The 23,552-nt window shown below is 49.0% G+C and overlaps 1 protein-coding gene across 1 annotated transcript; it reads left to right on the forward strand.

The window, feature by feature from the left end:
• Positions 1-2,313: 2,313 nt before the first annotated feature.
• LOC127313043 (protein ROLLING AND ERECT LEAF 2) lies at positions 2,314-6,783 on the forward strand. The gene is made up of 4 exons (XM_051343574.2): positions 2,314-4,027; positions 4,133-4,350; positions 4,650-4,873; positions 5,722-6,783. Exons 1-4 carry the CDS (start codon positions 2,629-2,631, stop codon positions 6,497-6,499), a joined length of 2,619 nt encoding a protein of 872 aa, XP_051199534.1. The 5' UTR covers positions 2,314-2,628; the 3' UTR covers positions 6,500-6,783.
• Positions 6,784-23,552: the final 16,769 nt, after the last annotated feature.

Raw genomic sequence — 23,552 nt, forward strand, 5'->3', positions numbered from 1 at the left:
TTCCAATAAAAGGACTGAGCCAATCTTGGATTTACTGAAGAATGGCGACCTCGATGCGCACTAACAGGCCACGTGAAATCGGCTTAAGCGAGATGGAGCTCGAGATGCGTCATGTGTGCGCGCGTGAGTGATTAGCGAGTGAGGGTGGGTCTTCAGTGCAGAATCTTTGACCATCAGTGCTGCCTTGCACGATCAGGTTTCCTTTTAATGTTTATTACTCTGCACATTAGTTGGGTGAGGAGCTAAATGGATATCAGCTGTATCTTTCATACTGCCTAATAAGATTAGTCCGGGAGGGGTTGGGGTTTTGGCTCCAGGCTCAAACTCTATCTTGCGGTAGACTGCCCTCATAGGGAGCGTTTAGCCAACTAACTTGTGGGGCATGACATCCCAAATTCAATCCCATGCATATGATTATGATATTAAATATTATCTTCATAATGCATAGTATCATGTAGTAATATTATAGATTAATTATATTTATTAATTTATAAAATTTTAATGGAAAAGTATCGTACTCCCTGAATTGGAGGGAGTACAAGATTTATTTGACATTAATTTTCTAGTTTCAGGATGCCAAATCTACTTATGATATCATTTTTTTCGACAAAGGACATATATTAATACCACGAAGATGCCAATTACACCTAGCCTCTATAACAACGCAATACTTTAATATAAGTATGGATGTACATGGCCAAAACAAGAAGCTAAAAAGGGGGAAAAGGTCACACTATAGCATTCCAGTTCTTGCAGCAGCAACAACACAAATACCACCAAGACAACAACTGAAGTTCAAATTCTCTAAAACCAATGCCTCCAAGATGGAAACATTGCATAAGCATCATCGTCCGATCATAGATCTTAGGTTTTCACCCTAAAAAGTTCCCGCTCACGAAACAATGCCTTTAAGAAGGCAATTATGTTTCACCCTGAAAAATAATACTTTCTACTTCTCTTGTGTTGTTTCTCCACTTGCATACCACTGCTACGAAATCCGAAACACCAAGCAAATTCAACATCGGCGCGAAGTCTCGAACCACCATCACTAGTCCTCAGATATTGACTTTCATGTTATTCTCCGCCTCTAACTTCACCATAGAACAAAAAAGACATGTCCCATTACCTAAAAAAAAGACATGTTCCATGATGACAATAGATAGCAGAGCTTTGCACCACTCCCTCCTAAAACCAAACGATCGGAAAAAAATATGGTTGCACATGATCGAATCCCATCCGATCAAGCAATTTCCATGTATAAGTCGTCCAAGGGAGTTCACCAACGGATCAACTCTACACTCTGGCGAATCAATGAGGACAAGCATCTATCAGATCTTCGTCTTGGCGCGAGAGAAATCCTAGGACCGCCACTTTTATTCGCCGCCATGCCTTGGGCTGCATCAGTGGCGCGCCACCTCCTCCTCAACACCACTCCGCCGGAGTTCCTCAGGCATCGGCCGACGAAGCCGCGCCACCCTGTGCCACCAGACGACGCCCCACCATCCCTCGTAGAACGCCGCCGAGGAGCACCTCTCCTGCCCACCGTCTTCGACGGTATCAGCAGCAAGGCAGCAGGAGGTGTAGGAGATCGGGGCTACTAGGATTTGGAGGGGGACTCTAGAGACGCTGACCTAGTGTAAGCACCTACGATACCACTATGAAGTTTTTTTTTCGTTTGCGAATGGATACCACTATGAAGTTTATGGTCTCTTTTATCATTAGTTGATGTAACATGTATTTGTATGCATGTACTACGTGATACTAGCTATAATACCCTCGTGGTGGCTTGTGGGTAGTCTAATAAAACTCTCTGGAAACCTCAGTGATTAAGTGTAGATGTAATATAATCATTTTAGTACTAGCTGGAACAGGATGAAAGCATAGCATAGCCAGCCAAACGCAATGCTGTCGACAGTGCCTGCCCATCGTGATCGCCATTTAACTGACGAGTTTACTACTTACCAATTCAGAGCGAATTCTCACACCAGATTTGGGGGGACTGAACACAACTGAACGAGTGCGCTGCAGGAGTTTTACTACTACTACTGCTCTGTCACCGTCACGCACAGAAACACAAACGGGAGCAGTAAAACGCTGGCAATGATTTGCTCCTGCTGCCGCACTGAAACTCACCTGCTGTACTCTCCTCTCTGTCCCTTGCGCTGCGCACCGTAAAACACGATCTGCAAGTTTTTAACCATGGCAGTAAGAAATCCCCCAAACGAAACGATCTGTCCTTGCAGCTCCAATAATCCATGGCCCCTCCTCGTCTCCGGCACCCCCGAGACGATATCTTTCCGGTGATGTGAGCCGAGAGCGAGCACTTTTGCTCATCCTCCTCCTCCTGCTGTACCCAATGAGCAGTGCATTGCATCTGCTTTAATCCCCCGGAGCCGAGCCATTGCCACTGCCACTGCCAGTGTCACTGCGTGCTCAATAATAAACGTACCTCCTCCACGTGCCCGGACGCGCCGTGCCACGCTCCCCGTCGCGCGCGCGCACCGCTCTTGGCTCACGACTCCACGCCACCTTGGAGGTCGCGCTCATCTCTTCTCCCCGGCCGGCGAACACCGACTTGGCGGGCAATGCCGCCGCGGCCGAGGGCGTAGGGCGCGCTGCCGCGGAGGGATGGGGTGCCGGAGCTCGCGGCTGGACGCGGCGGACGTGTCCCCGGTGGCCGCGCTCTGCCGGGAGCGGCGCGACCTGATTTGCGCGGCGGGGGACCGCCGCGCCGCGCTCGCGGCCGCGCACGCCGCCTACTTCCGCGCGCTCCCGCGCGTCGCCGACGCGCTCGCGCGGTTCGCGCACGAGCACCACGCCGCCTCGCCGCCCGGCTCGCCCGTGCTCACGCTGCCCCCCTCCGAGCCGGACGAGCCCGGCGCCAAGAAGCGGAGCGCCTCCAGCTCCACGCCCCACACCGACTCCGGCCACTCCCACCTCCACTTCCACTCCGACTCCTCCGACTCCGATCCCGACGACTACGCCTGCGACGACGAGCCAGGGCACGGCCCCGGCCGCGCCGAGATCCCGCCGCCGGCTCAGCACCGCCAAATCCCGGAGCCCAGACCCAGCAGGCTCGAAATGCCGTGGGACGGCAGGCCCGAAATGCCGTGGGAGGCGAGGCAGGAGATGCCGTGGGGGCACGGCCCCTCCTACTCCTCCTACCCTTCGTCCTTCCCCAACGTCGCAGTCCCCAGCTACCACTACATGAGGGCCAGCTCCGCGCAGCCCAACACGGTGTACCAAGAACCCTACGGCTACAGCAACTTCGCCACCCCCAGCATGCCGCCGTCCTACTCGGGGTACGACTACGGGTACACCAACCCGATGTACGGCGTCCCGGCGCCTCCGGAGTCTCCGGCTCCGGCGCCGCCGCCGCCGATGCCGGCGGCGGAGGTCTCGCCATGGGATTTCTTCAACCCGTTCGACTCCTACAGCCAGGACATCCCGCACTACAACAACGGAGTAGCTCCCAACGGGTCCTTCTCCAGCAGCCCCAACTCCAGCGAGGTCAGGGAGAGGGAAGGGATCCCGGACCTGGAGGAGGAGACGGAGCACGAGTCCATGAGGATGGAGTCGCTCAAGGCCAGGAAGGCCGTGGAGAGCACCGCGTCCAACCGGATCGACAATGTGGATGTCGCTGCCAAGGTGAAGGTGTCCATGGAGCACAAGGAGTGCGAGATCGAGAGCGTGGCCACTTCTTCGGTTCTTGGCTCAGGGGACGAGAGCGTGTGTAGCTGTGACTGTGACAATCCTAATGCCAATGCCAATGCCAATGCTGGGAAAGGAGGGGCGACGCCGGTTGGCGATGATCCAGGGAAGGTGAAGAGGGTAAGCTCTGATGAGCACTCTTCCATGGTAATCGGTGAGGATGTGGCGCAGCCAAGCTTTGGGACAAGAGATGTTGCAGAGGTTGTGGAGGAGATCAAGGAACAGTTCAACTCGGTGGTCGCCTGCGGAGAGGATGTGGCTAGGATCCTCGAGGTTGGGAGTATTCGGTATAGACCGCGGAACAGAGTCTTGAAATGTGAGTATATATCTGTGCACTGAAATTCTTCCTCACCTTCCTTGCTCTTTTCCACAAAAATATTTCTTGCTAGGTTAAATAACTTGACCCTTACCCTTGATGCAGTGATATTTACACGGATGATGGGGACAATTGACTTGTTGTTTTCTTCCATGTCTGAGCCGCCACTGAAAAATGGGGAGCAATCAGCAATTAGTGCATCTCAAAGAGTTCAAAATTCGAGTAACAGAATCAATAGGGCCAGCAATGTTGAGATTAACACCCTTTCTTCAATAATGGATAGGTTGTATGTGTGGGAGAAAAGACTTCATAAGGAGATTGTGGTATGCTACTTTTATTATATGAAGTGTCTTACCTCATGTTTTTATCTGCATTCTGATATCGATCTACTCTAGATATACATCTAACCTGATACTGCTCTCGAACTTGACATAATACTTTCCATCTATCAAACATATATGCGCTTAAATACAATTGGTTGAATCAACATGGTTAAAGGGGATCTAACTGTGGCGTTGAATTCAATTTTATGACTCTACTCTGTGACGCTTTACATTTATGATTTATCATACACGTTCTTTGTAATCATCTTACTAGCATTTTTGTTCCTAAATTATGTCAGGAGGAAGAAAGGTTGAGGATTACATATGACAGAGAATGGAAGCGCCTAAAAGACTTGGATAACAGTGGTGCAGAGCCATATAAAATTGATGCCACACGGGCCTCAATCAGGACATTGCTCACAAGAATCAATATTTCCATTAGATCAGTTAAAGTTATTTCCAGGAGGATTCACATACTACGCGATGACGAACTACATCCGTACCTCGTTAAGCTTATTCAAGGGTATGTGAAATCTACTTCCACACTTTAGCCAGTTGAGTGGGTCTTGAAGCTTTGAAACTCAAGCAGTCATTCTAGTTGAAGTTCATTGCACCTTTCTTACTTTACTCAAAAATGCTTCAGAGATATTTTTTAGACTACTAATGCTTGGATTACTACCTTTAATTGTTTCATTAAGAAAACTGCAGTTTTTCAGCTGAAATGTTGCATCAATGACCAGTAAAACATGTTGCAACAAAAGATGGAGTGCATTGAAAAACCATTACTAAAAGCATGTATTGCTAGCAAAGTAGCGAATTATGGATCTATGAATTATCCGTTGTTATATAGTCCCTTCGGAAAATTAGGTCAGTACAGTTACAAGAAGTAATCGAGAATAACATCCATTGTCAAGAGGACCAGATGATCTATCTGATTGTACTGAGAAATGTTTCCCTCTTGTCAAAAATACTGAACACTGTGTTTAATATCATGTTATGAATAGCAATATAGCTACTGGATGTCGCAACAGTTTTACAAATATTGTTATCATTATTCTATGTTAGCTATAGCAACATTTCCCTATGACAATTAGGTGAGAAGATTCTGGTAGCTCACACGATCGCTTATACCTTAATTTGATTCCACAGGGTTCCTCCCACGTGAGACTTTTATCATGCATACAAATAGAACCTGTTTTTGTTGTTTTGTTGTTGCTTTCTTAAATAAAGTTGTTATTTTCCTGGCAAATAGCTATTGCCTTTGCAGTACTTTATTTCTCATTTCTTTCCTGTGAAGAATCTCTCGTTCTCCCAGTACTGAATTACTAAAAATAATCTGAGGGGAAGTAAATTGTTTTCACTATGATGCAGGCATGTCACAATGTGGAAATTCATTCTCGAGTGCCACAAGAAGCAATTCCATGCCATACTTGAAACTAAATCTCATATTCTCATCCCTAAGAGTGGTCCTGAAACAAACTCCTCCAAGGTTACACTGGAACTGGAAATGGAGCTTTTGAACTGGTGTTCCTGTTTCAGAAATTGGATCATATCCCAAAAGGCTTATATCGAAACCCTAAATGGCTGGTTAGTCAAATGGCTTCCTGAGGAAAAAGAGGAAACGTCAGATGGCATCGCACCGTTCTCTCCTGGTAGACTTGGAGCTCCTGGTGTGTTCATCACAGCTAATGATTGGTGTCAAACCATGAAAAGGATACCAGAGGACGCTGTTGTAGATGCAATGGATGCTTTCGCTGGTAATGTACACATATTATGGGAGCGACAAGACGAAGCGCAGCAGCAGAAAATGAAATCTGAGTATTTATCTAGAGATTTCGCGAAGAGGCTCAAATCTCACCAAAAGCGTCAGGGCTTGCCTGAACATCCTGAAGTTGGAAAAGTAGTGGTACCCAATGCTGGCAATGACAGAGCAGTTGATAGCCGTATGGTAGCTTTGGATGCATTGCATACGAGATTGGATGAGCAAAGAGCTAGGCATGAGGAAACAGTGAAACAAATCCAAGAGTCAAGTGCAACTGATCTGAAATCAGGTCTGGCTCCAATATTTGAAGCCCTGGAATCATTTACTGCGGTAACTCTGAAAGGTTATGAGAATGTAAGGATCCCAACAGACAGTGGCAGAGTTTGACACGAAGGTCTGAACGAGCGCCGAGGTAGAATTTCGTCATAGCTATTGCTGCTTCTACCCCAATGGTCTGCCAGGAGCCTAGGAGTGAGTCCAGTTGGAGCACCTCAAAGGAGGGCTGGCAATTTTGTAGCCGACTAGCCATTTTAGCTTGTGTACATATTAGTTAAGTTAGTGATTTTGCAGAGTAGCTTATTGTTTCTGTAGAATTCGACCTGTAAATTGTAACAGCTGTATTTATGCGCTGTTGTCCATTAAAAATTATGCACCGGATGCAGATATCGTCACCTTACTGAGCTGTCGTGTGTCGACGAGACCATATCTCAGTGTGGTGAAGTACAAACTCAGATGTCGTCGCCTGCCCCGGTGTTTTTTTTTTCTTTTCAAAAATGCAAGTTAAAGCTTGAGCGACAGGTTTCTAAGAACTCTGTCAAACATCAAGCATGGTGCTGAAGAAATTTGTGAAATATCGTGCTGTTGCTACTAGTTCTAGTTGACTCGATTACAGATTTTTACAGTTCCTCATAGACAACAATATGGCTGAACCAAAGTCAAAGCGAGGTAGAAGGACTCGCGGAATACCCTCTTGTTAGGGTTTTTGTGCTCCGGGGCGGTTTTCTCTCCTCGTGAGATCGGCTTCGTTTCCACCTCAATCCCGTGTTTCTGATCCATCTAACCTGTTCTCCGAGGCAGGGTGATTCAATCCATCCATCGCTCGTGTCTCCCCTGGCCCTAGGCCCGGTGATTTAGGGTTTGGTTCCTCAAGATATGGCGACGAAGGATACGGCGGCTGCGTCCGGATCAGAGATCGATGATCTACTCGCGCACCTAGAACTCCGTGAGGATGAGTTGGAGGATGTGGTTATTGGCGAGGAGACCGTGAAGGAATACCAGAAAGAGGCTAGATGGCTGGCGATCGGCAAAGTCCACACATCAAGATCGTTTAGCGCAGATGCTCTGTTTGGCAAGATGAAGGCTGTCTGGAACTTGTCAAAGGATCCGATCTGCCGGGAGGCGGGTGAAAACTTGTTCATCTTTCAGATGCACTGTCTTGGAGATTGGAAAAAGGTCGTTCATCAGGGGCCGTGGACGTTCCGTGGCTGGGCAGTGCTTGTGGAAGACTATGATGGAAGAGAGGATCCAGAGAAGATAAAGATTGGAGGGTTATACGTCTGGGCGCAAATTCATGGGATCCCGGAATTATACAGGAAGCAAGAGGTTGTTGATGACCTTGCCCGCCGGGTGGGGAAGACGAAGGAAGTCCAGATGGCACCAAAGTTATTCTTTGAAGGAAACTATGTTCGTCTTCGGGTCATGATCGATGTTGGAAAACCATTGATGAGGTTTGTGTCACTCTCAGTTCAGGGGGAAGGGAGGAAGAGACTGGCAGTGAAGTATGAAAAGCTGCCTTATTTCTGTAAATGCTGTGGTTTACTTGGACATGACCATGAAGAATGTGGTGACGGAGTTTGGGAGGCAAAAGACCTGCAGTATGGTGATTGGATGATCGCTGTGCGTCGCAGTTCGATGATATCCACTGAACCCCGTCGCTTCCAACCGCGGGCTCCTAGCCGCGGTGGATGGTCTGGTCGAGAGCTGGCAAACACTGCAGCAAAGAAAAGATCATCCCAAGATGCATCGTTAGATGATGAGGAGGAGATTAAAGATACTGCGGAGAGCCCTCTAAAACCTGGACCTATGGAGGAGGATATCCATGATGATGAATCTAAGGCGAGGAGGAAACTCCAGATTGGTGACGCGACCTCGGGCGATTCTGGGAGCAATGCCCCGGGCGTATCCGAGGGTTTGGAACCTATTCCACCACCGCCACCAGGTTACACAAACCCTCGTGAAAGAACAAAGCAAAGGAGAACAAACCCAGGAACAGACTTGGCAACATCGGCGGCCTCCCTCGAGGAGGACCGCCGGGCCCAATGACGATACTAGGATGGAACAGTCGTGGGGTAGGGCCGCCACAGACTGTTCAAGAGCTGGTCTGCTTAGTGCAGACATATAGGCCTAGTTTGGTCTTCATCTGTGAGACCAGACAGAGTAGGGAGAAAGTTGAAAATCTTCGTTTTCGGATTGGTATGAAGGAGTGTTTCCATGTCAAGGGAGATGGGAAAGGAGGTGGCATTGTTCTGTACTGGTCGGAGGAGATTAATGTGGAGCTCCAATCGTTCAGTAAGCGTCATATTGACGTACACGTCAGTGGGGGCCCCTTTGAGCAGAAATGGCGAGGCACATTCGTGTATGGGGAGCCAAAGCCATGTGACCGGCATAAAATGTGGACAACTCTCCGTAGCCTTAAACCCAAATCAGATCTTCCTTGGCTTATGATGGGGGATTTCAACGAGGCAATGGGCAGGAGGAACACTTCTCTCGAACGCGAAGAGCTGAGAGATTGATGATGGACTTCCGTGAGGTGCTATCGCACTGTGATCTACATGATCTTGGGTTTATTGGGACCCCATGGACTTTCGATAACAAACAACGGGGTGACCGTAATGTCAAAGTCCGCTTGGACAGAGCGGTGGCGACCCCGGGCTGGTCGACTATCTTTCCAAATCATAGACTCCGCCATCTGCTGTCTTCTCGCTCTGACCATTGTCCGATCCTCTTCTCGGCTGATACTGTCCCTCACCGACCAGACATTCCAATAAGGAGGTATGAAATCGCCTGGGAGCGGGAACCTTCACTCCCGGCGGCTGTTGAGGAAGCCTGGTCTCGGCGTGTACCATGCAAGGACTTGGGGGATATCCATACTTCGCTAAAGGCAGTTATGTCCAGTTTGTATGGGTGGAAGAGGGAATACTTTAAATCTGTACCAAGGGAGATGGAGAAGAAACGTGAGCAACTGGACAGCCTGAATCACTTGACGGATGATGCTTCCCTGGCTAGGAAATCTGTTTTGTTGAAAGAAATGGACGAACTCCTTTACAGGGAGGAAATCATGTGGATGCAACGCTCTCGCATAGCATGGCTGCGGGAAGGCGATAGAAACACAAAGTATTTTCATCGTCGCGCATCCTGGAGAAGGAAAAAGAATGGCATACGCAAGCTGAAACGACAAGATGGCACCTGGACTTCGGATAAAATTGAAATGGAGGACATGGCTAAGGATTTCTTCCAGAGCTTATACACCAGAGACGAGCATATTAATCCCAGTATAATAACGGACTTAATTCACCAATGTGTTGATGAGGAGATGAACAAGGGTTTATGCGCCCCTTTCTCCGAGAAAGAGATTAGTGATGCCTTGTTTCAAATTGGGCCTCTCAAAGCCCCGGGGCCAGATGGCTTTCCCGCCAGATTCTTGCAGCGAAATTGGGGGTTACTGCGTGATGAGGTAGTTTGGGCGGTCCAGGATTTTTTTGATAGTGGCATCATGCCAGATGAAGTTAATGACACTACCATAGTATTAATTCCAAAGAAGAATGATCCCCAAGATCTGAAGGATTTCCGGCCTATAAGTTTATGCAATGTCATCTTTAAGGTGGTCTCCAAGTGTTTGGTAAACCGAATGCGACCTTTGCTGCAGGACCTCATATCCCCTATGCAAAGTGCTTTTGTTCCTGGACGCCTCATTACTGATAATGCTCTGATGGCTTTTGAATGTATTCACTCTATACAGACCGGCTCAGCTGCCCGTAGGAAGTTTTGTGCGTATAAACTGGATATGGCCAAAGCTTATGACCGTGTGGATTGGAGATTTCTGGAAAGGGTTTTAGCGAAGATGGGCTTTCATAGTCAATGGATTCGGTGGGTTATGGCGTGTGTGACCACCGTTCGCTATACGATTCGCTTTAACGGAAACATGTTGGATCCTTTCACTCCATCCCGTATTCGCCAAGGTGATCCATTATCGCCTTACCTTTTTCTATTTGTTGCTGATGGCTTGTCTTGCCTCATCAGAAGGGCGATCGAAGTTAAGTCCCTGCGCGAGCTGCACATATGTAGAAGGGCGCCAGGGATCTCCCATTTGCTATTTGCGGATGACAGCTTACTCTTCTTTGAAGCATCGGTTGATCAGGCTGTTGTTGTAAAATCAATCCTGGATAATTATGAACAGAGTACTGGACAACTTGTGAGTCTAGGGAAGTGTTCTGTATTATATGGTGATCAATGCTCTTTGGAGACGCAAGCTCAGCTCAAGCAAATTCTGAAATATGACACTACTTGTTTCGAGGAGAAATACCTGGGACTCCCGGTTCCAGAGGGAAGAATGAAGAGCGGTAAGTTTAAACCTACTAAGGAGAAGTTCTCTAAACATGCTAGTGATTGGTCGGAAAAGTACATGTCGTCTGGCGCGAAAGAAGTCCTTATTAAATCAGTCTTGCAATCTATCTCCACCTATGCAATGGGGGTATTCAAATTTCCTGCGGGGTCTATTGAGGATCTGTCACATATTATCCGCAATTTCTGGTGGGGGGATGAGCATGACAGAAGGCGAATGCACTGGGCGTCCTGGGACAAGCTCTGCAGGCCGAAATCTCAGGGTGGTACGGGTTTTAGAGACCTCAAGATTTTCAACCAAGCCTTACTTGCTCGGCAGGCTTGGCGCCTTCTGCAGCAACCCGAAAGTTTGTGCGCCAGATTGTTGAAAGCTAGATATTACCCTTCTGGGGATCTTCTGGACACTACATTCATACAAAACCAGTCGCAGACCTGGCAAGGCGTTTTACATGGACTTGAACTTCTTAAAAAAGGCATTGTTTGGAGGATTGGATCTGGCACAAAAGTGCGGATATTTCGTGATAATTGGTTGCCTCGCCCTGATGCTTTGAAGGTGGAAGGGAAGAGAGGCCACACTAGAAGACGCTGGGTCTCGGAGCTCATAAATCCAATAACTAGAGAATGGGATGAAGCTGTGGTGAGAGAATGCTGTTTTCCTCGTGATGCCGAGGCTATCCTTTCAATCAAGCTTCCGGCTAGGTCGTGTGATGACTTTGTGGCGTGGCAACCGGAGAGCAATGGCATCTTCAGTGTCCGCTCAGCATATAGATTGGGTCTTCAGCCAACTATTGACATTTTGGGTAGGGGTCAGTCAAGCTCAGAACCTTCTAGTGACAGAGGTGTTGGAACCTTGTCTGGAAAGCTAAGGTCCCCCAGAAGCTTCGGGTTTTTGCTTGGAAGGCGGCGACAGATTCCCTTGCCGTTCGCCTTGGCTTGCATCGGAGAATACCCACAGTTGACCCTGTCTGCAGTATTTGTGGTCAAGAGGACGAGAGCGCTCATCACGCTCTACTACGCTGTACTCTGGCCCGAGCCCTGAGAGACGAAACTAGGAAAGTGTGGACGCTGCCGGCGGAAGAAAACTTAAGGTTCTCTGGTCATGAGTGGTTTCTGACCCTTCTTGGGAATTTATCAAGTGCGGATAGAGATCGGATGATCTTCTTGATATGGCGGGTATGGCATCATCGTAACAATGTGGTGCATGGTGACGGTAAAGCATCAATCGTGGCTTCTGCGCGCTATATTGCAAATTATTACGACTCCTTCATTGCTGCACCGGCCCAAACTCCGGCATTTCATGGTAAGGAAAATATCCAGGGGAGAGGATGCTCTGGACCTGCAAGCTCGACACCGTCCTCCGGGTGGAAAGCTCCTCCAGAAGGCTGTCTCAAGGCTAATGTCGATGTTGGATGGGACTCGTCTTCCAAGAGGGCCGGCCTAGTGTTGGCGTCCGAAACTCACCGGCGAGCTACGGCTGGCAACACGAAGAGCCGGGAACAACCTTAGGGCTGCGGCTGGCCCTGGTCCCTCCGAGCGACGGCCCGCAAAGCTCCTGGTACACACGTCCCGATGCTGGTGCAAGGGCGTGCCACCTGATCTATACCTGATCAGGAAGGTGATGGATTTGCTTCGCTAAGTTTCCTGCATGGCATACACGTAAACATTAAATACGAGCCTCGATCGGCTCTCAGGTTGTCCCGTGAATCGGCTCAAGGAGCCGATCCACCCATGACTCGTAAAGGGTTTACGATAGCATGGTGGTCCTGCTTGATCAACATGTAGCTAAAACGATCTACAACGATTTAGGGTTTTCACCGGATAATCGAAACATCCTACTCGTGATTGAGCCTAGCAGCCACGCACGGTGACAGTAAACCAACCCTAGATAAGGCCTAAAAACCAACATGAAGTTGATCCCCGGAACATCTTATCTAGGGCTAGCAAACTACACCCTACGTGCCACCGGATCCTTCAACCCGTTTGCAAGGCCTAACTATGCAGATATTAAACTAATCATTGAAGAACAAGGAGCAATCATAACAGATCGGATCTACTAAATAATGATCAAGCAAGGTGACGCCCTTACACCTAAGAAAGGTGTAAGGACGGCTAGACGTCTAAGGGTTGCATGGACGAAAGCATGTAGCAAGGTAAAACAATGCTAACCCTAACACATCTATGATAACTATGTTGCTCGCCATCAACAAGGTTTCAGCACGAGCAACGCTTGGATAACGAATAAACGTATACTGCCTAGATCGCAAGATGCGATCTAGGCAGCATGATGCTTACCCGGAAGAAACCCTCGAAACAAGGGGTCGGCAATGCGCCAAGATTGGTTTGTGGTGAACGTGATTGTTGTCTATCTTGATAACCCTAGATACATATTTATAGTCCGTAGACTTTCTAACGTGAGAATAATCCCAACCGTGCACGAGACAAATTCCATCTAACCGACACGTATCCTACTATATTTACAGATACACGGGCAGATTAGCCCAAACTCCTTATTCAAGGCCGATTCACGTATATTCTTCGATGTATATTCTTCAAGCCCATCTTGATCATGGCCCACCTCTGACTCGGTCAAATTCCGGTGATAACACATGCCCCCCTGGTTTTGGAATTGATAATTCCAAAATCACTCTGTTTTTCCTTCGTCGGGTCATGTCGTGGCAGAGCAGAATCGCCGCGGTATCCTTCATCATGATGCCCTGCCTTCTCAACGCAAGATTTGATAGCCTTAGCATCACCCCCTCGGAAACTGTAATGGCATTAAATTTCCACTATACTCCCCTTATTTAACTGTGCCGAACAGTCCACCTCTTCATCCCCTTGCTCTGTTCTAGCCATCGGCACCAAAAAACCCTCTTCCCCTGTAGCAATGTCTTCTTCTTCCTCCGTCTCCTCCGGCCTCTCTTTCCAATCTTCTTCCCCGAGTGAGCCGATGTCAGAGCCAGAGTGGGACTTCGACTTCGTGCCAGATGGCCCGCCAGAAGCCCTCGTCGGATCAGATGGCGACCTGCCCCTGACTGATGGGGAGGGCGACCTCCAGTTCCTCATTGAAGGGGAGCTGGAGAGCGAGAGCGAGGACGACCTCCACTCCTGGGGAAACCCCACTTCCTCCGACAAGGAGGAGGAAGAAGACGAAGAAGAAGAGGAGGAACAAGAAGAAGAGGAGGAAGACGACTCCTCCTCCTCCGCTGGGTACCCGCCGGCGAAGCGCTTCCGCGCTTGGGCGGACAGCGAGGATGATGATGAGGATGAGGAGGAAGAAGCTCCGGCCGAGGGCTGGGGCAGCAGCGACGAGGAATTCTCCAGAAGCAGCGCCGGTGGCAGCTACGATGCCGACGACGAGGGCAGCGAGGATTAGTAGAGTAGGATTAGTAGTACTCGAGTAATCGGCTCTTCTTTTGTTCCGCCTTTCTTGAGCAATCGGCTCTTCATTGTAAAAACCCTCCTTTTATTAATGAAGAAGTATTTCCAATCAACTTTTTGCCGATAGTCAAAGTCAAACGTTCCCCCAAAAGAGCCGATGGCATCGCATCGGCCTATACCATAAAGCGCGAGTAAGGCCGACCCAGCTGCCCCTCCAAACGGTAACCTGCGACCTCCATCTGAGAAAACAAACTCAGATCCCCAAATCGCCGCCCGAGCAGCTCCAATCTCACAGCCAAACGCATCTCAAATCTCGACCGCGCCGTCCCAACTTCACAACGCATCCAATGGCGGAATCCTCCAACGCCAACGCCATGGTCTCCGGCCTGAAGGTAATCCTTAACCGCCTCTCGCCATTCGAATCAATGTTAGGCTTAACAGCAAACACCTGAATTAATGTCATATTCCATTATTAATTTTAGGTTTCAGACATCCTGCTGCCGCATCCTTCTCTCGCAAATTCCATGTGCCTCGGTCCCCGTTCTTCCGAAAGTCCCGCTCTCTTAATTTCATGCGAGGCTAACAGAATCCCCTTCGTGAACCAGAACTTAGATCTGTCTTCCTGGGCCGACTGCCTGCGAGCCTGGCCTAATCCTCCCGAGGGTTGGGTGGCATGGTACAATAGAGTGTCCAAAACCCACTACGCCACCTGGGAAGCCATAGGGATAGCCGATGCCTTGTCATTATCATTATCTCCCCTTGAAAAGAATGAAAATATTCTGAAAACCATCGGCTATTTCTGGTCTGATGCACTGAACTGCTTCATGTTTGGCCATGGCCCTATGACACCAACCTTGCTGGACGTGGTCATGATCACAGGCCTAGACATTGCATCCTCAAGCCCTTCTGCATTTAAGCTGCCGAAAGTTCCTTTCACCCTTTCCTCTAAAAAAGAGTGTACCAGCTGGGGTGCCTACCTCAATCGTTATATGAAAACCAAATGCCCTGTGACAGAGAGGGAACACACAACCTTCTTGAACTTCTGGTTGGAGCACTTCATATTCTGTGGTCCTTCACTCGCCCCAACCAAGAATTACCTTTCCCTGGCCTATGAACTCGCCAAAGGCACTCAGTTTGGCCTTGGCAAACTGTTTCTTGGAGAGGTCTATCGATCTCTTCAACTGATGTCTGTCAAACTGTTCTCCCAAAAGACAGTTAAGACAGGAGGCCCTTGGTGGTTTATTCAGTTATGGGCCCAGCTGTACTTTCAGAACCAGATCCCAGACTTCCCACCTTTGGCCACCTGCACCTTTCCAGATGTTAATGGGAAGGAGATCCGATGCAATAGCTATGGCCAAGCTTTGTATAGCCTCCCAGGCAGCAGGCTGATCCCTAAGGAAGCAGCAGGGTGGTTCAAGATCTTCTTCCAAGGCTTGGATAACCCCCTGTTCTTTCCTTACTCTGAATCGGAGAACTTTGAGAACCCAGTCTCTTTCCGGTTGGACAGCTTTGCCGATGACGCTAGCACTCGACACTTGTACTCCATCATGATCCACCCTTGCTTCCTCCCAGTTGGCATGAGTACTTCAAACAGGATCATCAAGCCTGGTTATGAGTCTTACCAACCAGTGGTAGTAGCCCGGCAGCTTGGTCTTGGGCAAGTGCCCCCACACTTCTTTCTCCACCACCTGACAGCAAGCAGAGCTGAACTGCCTGACATCCTCACTGGCCAAAGGTGCTATACCTTCTTTGACGCTCTGGCCATTCCAATTCCTCACAACCTCCGTTTCACCGCCACTGCTGATGGTTTTGATACTTGGTGGTCCATGTGGAAGACCCACGCCTTCAGAAGAGCTCTAGGGCCGTTGCTGAGGCAACTTGATGCCGAGTATGACGCTCCTGCAGACCAGGTACCATTACTTATAAATTTCTTGCAATGGCTCATGATAATTGTTTGTAACCTGGTCCTATCTCTTGACAGCAACAAGATGGCCCAGAGCCCACTCAAGCCGATGGCTCCCTCTTCAAATTTCTTCCGCCAGCCCCGGTGGTTCTTTTCTGCCAGAGCTCACCATCTCTGAAGAAGGTCATAATGCAGAGCCAGCCGATTTCACCGAAATCGGCTCCCAAAAGTAAAGCATCTTCGGGGCCAGTTGCCCCCCGAGCCTCAACTCAGGCGAGGACGGCAGTGAGGAAGGTGGCTGCCAGAAAGACCCTGAAGCGCAAAACTCCTGCCCAAGAAAGCTTGCACGTAAGTTGACTTGTGCCTTGACCATATTTATCTGCCTTCCCAGTCTTTTGCAACATGCCTGTACTTCTTTCTACAGACTTCCACCGAAGAGAACTCCAGCAGGGAAGCAGAGTCCAGCCAGAGGGACTCGAGCTCGGGCAATTCTGAGAGGTCTACCACCCAGAGCCAGACGGCCTCGCCAGCGCCGGCTTCTAAGAAAAGGTCAACTCCCGAGCCTACTGCTCCCCAGGCTCCGATCAAAACAGGGTTACGCGTGAAGCGTTGATGCGTCAAAAGGGCTCGCAAAGACCCCGAAGTTTCCTCGCCAAGCCAAGAGGTTTCAAATGTAATTACCTCCCTGGTTCACATTTCACGCTGTCCCATTACTACTTGGATCGGCTCACCATTTCTTTTGCAGATTAATGAGACCTCTAGCGGGGACGTTGAAGAGGTACTGATGCCATCTGCCACGCTAGACATAGCAACATCAGCGAGCGTGGCTGGCCAAGCGACTAACCTAGCCAAGTCCATGGAAAAGCCGATTGTCACAACATCGGCTGTTCCCCCCGCTTTGGGAGAGGTACACCCTACTTACGGGGCTCTACTCTTTTCTTTGCTGTAGACTAATGTTGCCCTTGTTCGTCTGCCAGGGTTGTGATCTTTCAAGCTTGTTGACCTTCGACCCTGAATCCATCGAACCAACTACTTCCAAGGCAGGTGAAGAGCCAAGCCCTAGCGCGATCCATGGTCCACTCCAGCGTCTCAAGACTTTGCTCTCCTCCTCGGTTGAGACCCTGGTTGAAAACCCGGAGGAAGTCAAGGGTATCCTTGAAGACGTCTAGCCCCATCTCCCAATGGCACTGCAAGTGAAGCTTTGGCCAGCTGTGACTCTGTCGGTCTTCAGGTCAAGGGTACAGTCGGCTCGTCAGAGAATTAGCCTTCGCCACGCCCAGCTTCCATTGAGAGCCGATATTGCAGACAAGTGTCAACGGCTCAACGAGAAAAAGGCTGCCCTAGATGCCAAGACCGACACCTCTGCCAACAGTGCCGAACTCGAGACCCTGCGTAAGGAACTGGAGAACCTTGAAGAGAGAGTCAGGGTGACCAAGCAGCTCATCCAAGACAAGGAAGCCCTTATCGCCCGTTCTCAAGAGGAAGCAAAAGGTCTCACAGCCGATCTGAAGACCGATCTGGCTGAAATTCGTGCCCTGAGCAGTCAGCTGGTGACGGGCAAAGATGAGGATGACGAGGCTGAGATCGCTGAGGTGGATCACATCCGTGCTGACGCCCTTCATGCCCTTAACGCGTTTCTTCAGTAGCCTCTTTGTGTAAGCTGATCAATGCTTCGCTGAACTTGTGCCTCTAGAGTCGATGACCGTGCATCGGCTTTTTATTCTGAAGTCGATGGATGTATTTTCATCGGCTATATTTGTATACTGTTGTCATCTCAGATATTATTATTTTTTTTTGTTTTTTACTGGCCGATTTTTCTATCGGCCCCCATATTTTACTGCTCATGTACCACCCATGTTCATCCGATTAGGTGCCCCCCGAGCCGAATCTGCCAGGTTACTGCAGATATCGGCTTTGCAGTCGTCTAACGAACTTATGTCTGCACATAGGTAAATTTCTCCTAGCTCATCAGCAGATGTAAGCCCGATACCCTAGCTTTCCGTCACCTGTTAGATCGACACTGAACACAGGCAAAACGTATGGCGAGGATAGTATGGGCCGATTGCTGGAATCGGCCCCCATCTTGATTGCATTGCTCAAAAGAGTTTACACTGTACTAGTGCCAGCCGATGTCTCATCATCGGCTTTCCTTTGTTTGGGGTGCCACTCTTTCCTTTGTGGTCGACCCTCTTCGTCCAAAGTTCGCTGAATTTTCTCGGCCAGGTCAGGCCGCGCCTTCCTTAGCGTGTGCAGGTATAACCTTTCGGCTTCCTCCAAACCACGCAGTCGCTGAACCCTACGTTTTTGGGAACGGCTGAGTCCATCAGGGCACCACCTTGGCCGGTGGTACTTGTCCTCTTCTTCTTCATAGTCATCTTCTAACTCCTCGAGGTCTTCTTCCCGAGGGAACTCAGCATGCTTGTTCCTAGATGGGAGAGGCCCTAGACGTTTGAACACCGACACGTCCGTTGCACCCTTCTTCTTCTGTCTACATTCTGGGCAGTTGCCGATTGTGGGCAATCGGCTCATTCCTGAATCCCAGCAGTGTTTGAAGAAAGGACAGTCCCAGTGCTTGTCCACGTCGTCTTGTTCTCTTGACCTTTCCTTGGCACGGCGCTCGTATCTCTCCTCATCGCGATCATGCCGACGGTGTCTCCTGGCGTCCCTGCTAGCCAGACGATCTCTTTCATCGTCGCTGTTGTACCGCCGGCGCTGGTCGTACTGACTTACATATTTGTTGAGGAGATGATCAGAGAGAGGTCGTTGATATCGTACATTCTTCACTTCTCCCTCTGTGATGTAGCGCTTGCCATCGTGTCGGAGCCGATCGCGTGGAACAGCTTCCTCTTTATCCTTGCTACGAGAGCGGCTGCTCTCGCCTTTGTCCTTACCAGAGTGGTGCCCAGGCTCAATCATGTTGATGCTTAACGAGAAACCTGGCTGGCACCCTTCGGGGTAAGCGTACTCCACCGTGTTGACGGCGGGGAAGGGGTGTGTGTCGACTTTCATGGCGTACTGGTTGAAGATTAGACGTCCTTGTTCTATCGCCATTTGGATCTGCTGACGCCACACCCTGCAGTCGTTGGTGGTATGGCTGAACGTGTTATGCCATTTGCAATATGGCTTTCCGTTCAGCTCATGTGCCGTGGGAAGTTTGAGGCCTTCGGGTAACTTTAGCTGCTTCTCCTTGAGTAGGAGATCAAAAATTTGCTCAGCTTTGGTCACGTCGAAGTCAAACCCTCTGGGAGGACCTTGTGGCTTAACCCATTTGCAGGACACGGGGGTTGCCCCCCGAGTTCATTCAGCCACTGCTACCTCTTGATCTCCCGCGGACCCTTCATCTTCATCTGCCTCAACCAGGACTACCGCACGCTTGAACTTGTCCTGGTACAGGTCTGGATGGCGCTGTTCATATAACGACAATTTCTGGACCATGTGCGCCAGTGAAGGGTAGTATGCTTGGGAAGCCATATCCTTGATCGGTGATGCGAGACCCACCACCGCCAACTCGACTGCTTCTTTTTCAGTCACACGAGCCGAATAACATCGGTTCCTGACGGTCCTGAAGCGCTGGATGTATTCTGACACTGTTTCCCCGCGCTTCTGACGTACTTGTACTAGATCGGCAATGCCAGCCTCGGAAGCCTCTGAGTGATATTGCATGTGGAACTGTTCTTCCAACTGCTTCCAAGTCCGGATTGAGTCTGGTGGCAACGAGGTGTACCACCCGAAAGCCGATCCTGTGAGGGACTGTGCAAAGAACCTCACGCGTAGTGCATCTGCAGCTGAGATAGTGCCCAGCTGTGCCAAATATCGGCTTACATGCTCGATAGAGCTGGAGCCATCTGACCCACTAAACTTGGAGAATTCAGGGAGCCGATATTTGGGTGGTAGTGGGATCAAATCGTAGTCGTTGGGGTACGGCTTGGAATAGCCGATTGCCCTCCTTTTCGGCACCATGCCGAACTGGTCTCTCAAGATCGTGCTGATCTGATCCGCAGTGCTAGCTGCAGGAGTTGAACTCTGAAGATTTGCTGGAGTGGCGTACTTAGCTAGCCACGCTTGCTTCTCAAGATCTGAGCTAGCTGCAGGAGTTGAGCTCTGGACGTTCGTCGGAGTGGCGTACTTAGCTAGCCACGTTTGCTTCTCAAGATCTGATCCAGAAGCTCCTCCCGTTGTTCCGGAAGTCCCCGCATTGCGCCTGGTTCGTGAGTGCCCGATTCGCTGTCCGGCACGTATGTGCACGTGTATCCGTGAGGGATCTCCTTAGGCGCCTCATACAAGAACTGGTAGTCGCTAGGATCGCCACCGATCTTGTAGACGACGAATGCCGGTGTACTCGGCACCTCTGGTGCTGCCAGCGCGAACGGCAGCGGTGGTCGGCTCTGGAGTGGTAGCTCTCCTTGGTGAGTCCCTAGAGCAGGTCCTGACGGAGAGTACTGATGCCTCAAGATTTCATGGAGCACCCGATGAAGGAGATATGCCCTAGAGGCAATAATAAAGTGGTTATTATTTATATCTTTATGTTTATGATAAATGTTTATATATCATGCTAGAATTGTATTAACCGAAACATTAGTACATGTGTGATATGTAGACAAACAAGAAGTCCCTAGTATGCCTCTTAAACTAGCTTGTTGATTAATGGATGATTAGTTTCATAATCATGAACATTGGATGTTATTAATAACAAGGTTATGTCATTGTGTGAATGATGTAATGGACACACCCAATTAAGCGTAGCATAAGATCTCGTCATTAAGTTATTTGCTATAAGCTTTCGATACATAGTTACCTAGTCCTTATGACCATGAGATCATGTAAATCACTTATACCGGAAAGGTACTTTGATTACACCAAACACCACTGCGTAAATGGGTGGCTATAAAGGTGGGATTAAGTATCCGGAAAGTATGAGTTGAGGCATATGGATCAACAGTGGGATTTGTCCATCCCGATGACGGATAGATATACTCTGGGCCCTCTCGGTGGAATGTCGTCTAATGTCTTGCAAGCATATGAATGAGTTCATAAGAGACCACATACCACGGTACGAGTAAAGAGTACTTGTCAGGAGACGAGGTTGAACAAGGTATAGAGTGATACCGAAGATCAAACCTCGGACAAGTAAAATATCGCGAGACAAAGGGAATTGGTAATATATGTGTATGGTTCATTCGATCACTAAAGTCATCGTTGAATATGTGGGAGCCATTATGGATCTCCAGATCCCGCTATTGGTTATTGGTCGGAGTGAGTACTCAACCATGTCCGCATAGTTCTCGAACCGTAGGGTGACACACTTAAAGTTGGATGTTGAAATGGTAGTTCTTGAATTATGGAATGAAGTTCGAATATTTGTTTGGAGTCCCGGATGAGATCCCGGACATCACGAGGAGTTCCGGAATGGTCCGGAGAATAAGATTCAGCTCGAGGTTGTCATTTTATGTGAAATCAACTGACGCGGAAGGTTCTATGGCAGGTTCTAGAAGGTGCTAGAAAAGTCCGGAAGAAACCCCCAAGGAAGGTGGAGTCCCCAAGGGACTCCACCTCCATGGCCGTCCAGCCCTCGTGGGGGTGGCGTCCCGCGTGGACTCCACCATAGGGGGCCGGCCACCCCCCCCATGGGCGGTGGGAATCCCACCTTTGGGTGGGAGTCCTAGTTGGGCTAGGTTTGCCCCTTCCTATGGAAGGTTTTGGTTTCGGGTCTTATTCGAAGACTTGGACACCAACACTTGGGATCCACCTATATAATGAGGGGCCAAGGGAGGGGGCCGGCCACCCCAAGACCATAGCTTGGCCGCCCCCTTGAGTGGCCGGCCACCCTCCCAAACCCTAGCTTTGCTCCTCCACTTCATATTGTCCGGTTTGCTTAGCGAAGCTCCGCCGGACTTCTACACCGCCACCGACACCACGCCGTCGTGCTGTCGGATTCAAGAGGAGCTACTACTTCCGCTGCCCGCTGGAACGGGGAGGTGGACGTCGTCTTCATCAACAACCGAACGTGTGACCGAGTACGGAGGTGCTGCCCGTTCGTGGCGCCGGAACCGATCGTGATCAAGATCTTCTACGCGCTTTTGCAAGCGGCAAGTGATCGTCTACCGCAGCAACAAGAGCCTCATCTTGTAGGCTTTGGAATCTCTTCAAGGGTGAGACTCGATACCCCTCGTTGCTACCGTCTTCTAGATTGCATCTTGGCTTGGATTGCGTGTTCGCGGTAGGAAAATTTTTGTTTTCTATGCAACGTTTTCCTACAGTGGTATCAGAGCCGTGTCTATGCATAGATGGTTGCACGAGTAGAACACAATGGTTTGTGGGCGTTGATGCTCTTGTTATCTTTAGTTTGAGTACTTTGCATCTTTATGGCATAGTGGGATGAAGCGGCTCGGACTAACTTTACATGACCGCGTTCATGAGACTTGTTCCTCGTTCGACATGCAACTTGTATTGCATAAGAGGCTTTGCGGGTGTCTGTCTCTCCTACTATAGTAAAGATTCAATTTACTCTTCTATTGAAAACATTAGTATCAACGTTGTGGTTCATGTTCGTAGGTAGATTAGATCTCTCTCGAAAACCCTAAACCACGTAAAATATGCAAACCAAATTAGAGACGTCTAACTTGTTTTTGCAGGGTTTGGTGATGTGATATGGCCATGATATGATGATGAATATGTATGAGATGATCATTATTGTATTGTGGCAACCGGCAGGAGCCTTATGGTTGTCTTTAAATTTCATGTTGAGTAGTATTTCAAAGTAGTTGTAATAGTTGCTACATGGAGGACAAACATGAAGACGGTGCCATTGACCTTGGTGCTACGCCGACGATGATGGAGATCATGCCCGAAGATGATGGAGATCATATCCGTGCTTTGGAGATGAAGATCAAAGGCACAAGAACAAAAGGGCCATATCATATCACATATGAACTGCATGTGATGTTAATCCTTTTTATGCATCTTATTTTGCTTAGATCGCGACGGTAGCATTATAAGATGATCCCTCACTAAAATCTCAAGATAATAAAGTGTTCATCCTTAGTAGCACCGTTATTAAGTCTTATCGTTTCGAAGCATCTCGTGATGATCGGGTGTGATAGATTCGATAAGTACATACAACGGGTGCAAGACGCTTTGCACATGCGGATACTAAGGTGGCCTTGACGAGCCTAGCATGTACGGACATGGTCTCGGAACACGTGATACCGAAAGGTAGAGCATGAATCATATGGTTGATATGATGAACACTATGAGTGTTCGCCATTGAAATCACACCTTTTCTCGTGATGATCGGGTTTAGGTGCGGTGGATTTGGTTCGTGTGATCACTAAGACAATGCGAGGGATATTGTTTTGAGTGGGAGTTCACCTAGGGTTTTAATTATGTTGAATTAAAATTTGAACTCAATTTGTCATAAACTTAGTCTAAACTATTGCAAATATATGTTGTAGAGATGGCGTCCTCAATCAATTTTAATCAGTTCCTAGAGAAAGAGAAACTTAAGAGCAACGGTAGCAACTTCACCGATCGGTTCCGTCA

The sequence above is a fragment of the Lolium perenne genome, chromosome 1 (assembly GCF_019359855.2).
Source record: "Lolium perenne isolate Kyuss_39 chromosome 1, Kyuss_2.0, whole genome shotgun sequence".
Taxonomy (NCBI): Eukaryota; Viridiplantae; Streptophyta; class Magnoliopsida; order Poales; family Poaceae; genus Lolium; species Lolium perenne.

Excerpts from the sequence above, each read along its gene's own strand:
- LOC127313043 (XM_051343574.2), top strand. The coding sequence starts at position 2,629 with ATGGGGTGCCGGAGCTCGCGGCTGGACGCGGCGGACGTGTCCCCGGTG. Across the intron at positions 4,028-4,132 it reads GCGGAACAGAGTCTTGAAAT|TGATATTTACACGGATGATG; the intron begins GTGAGTATATAT and ends CCCTTGATGCAG. Across the intron at positions 4,351-4,649 it reads GACTTCATAAGGAGATTGTG|GAGGAAGAAAGGTTGAGGAT; the intron begins GTATGCTACTTT and ends AAATTATGTCAG.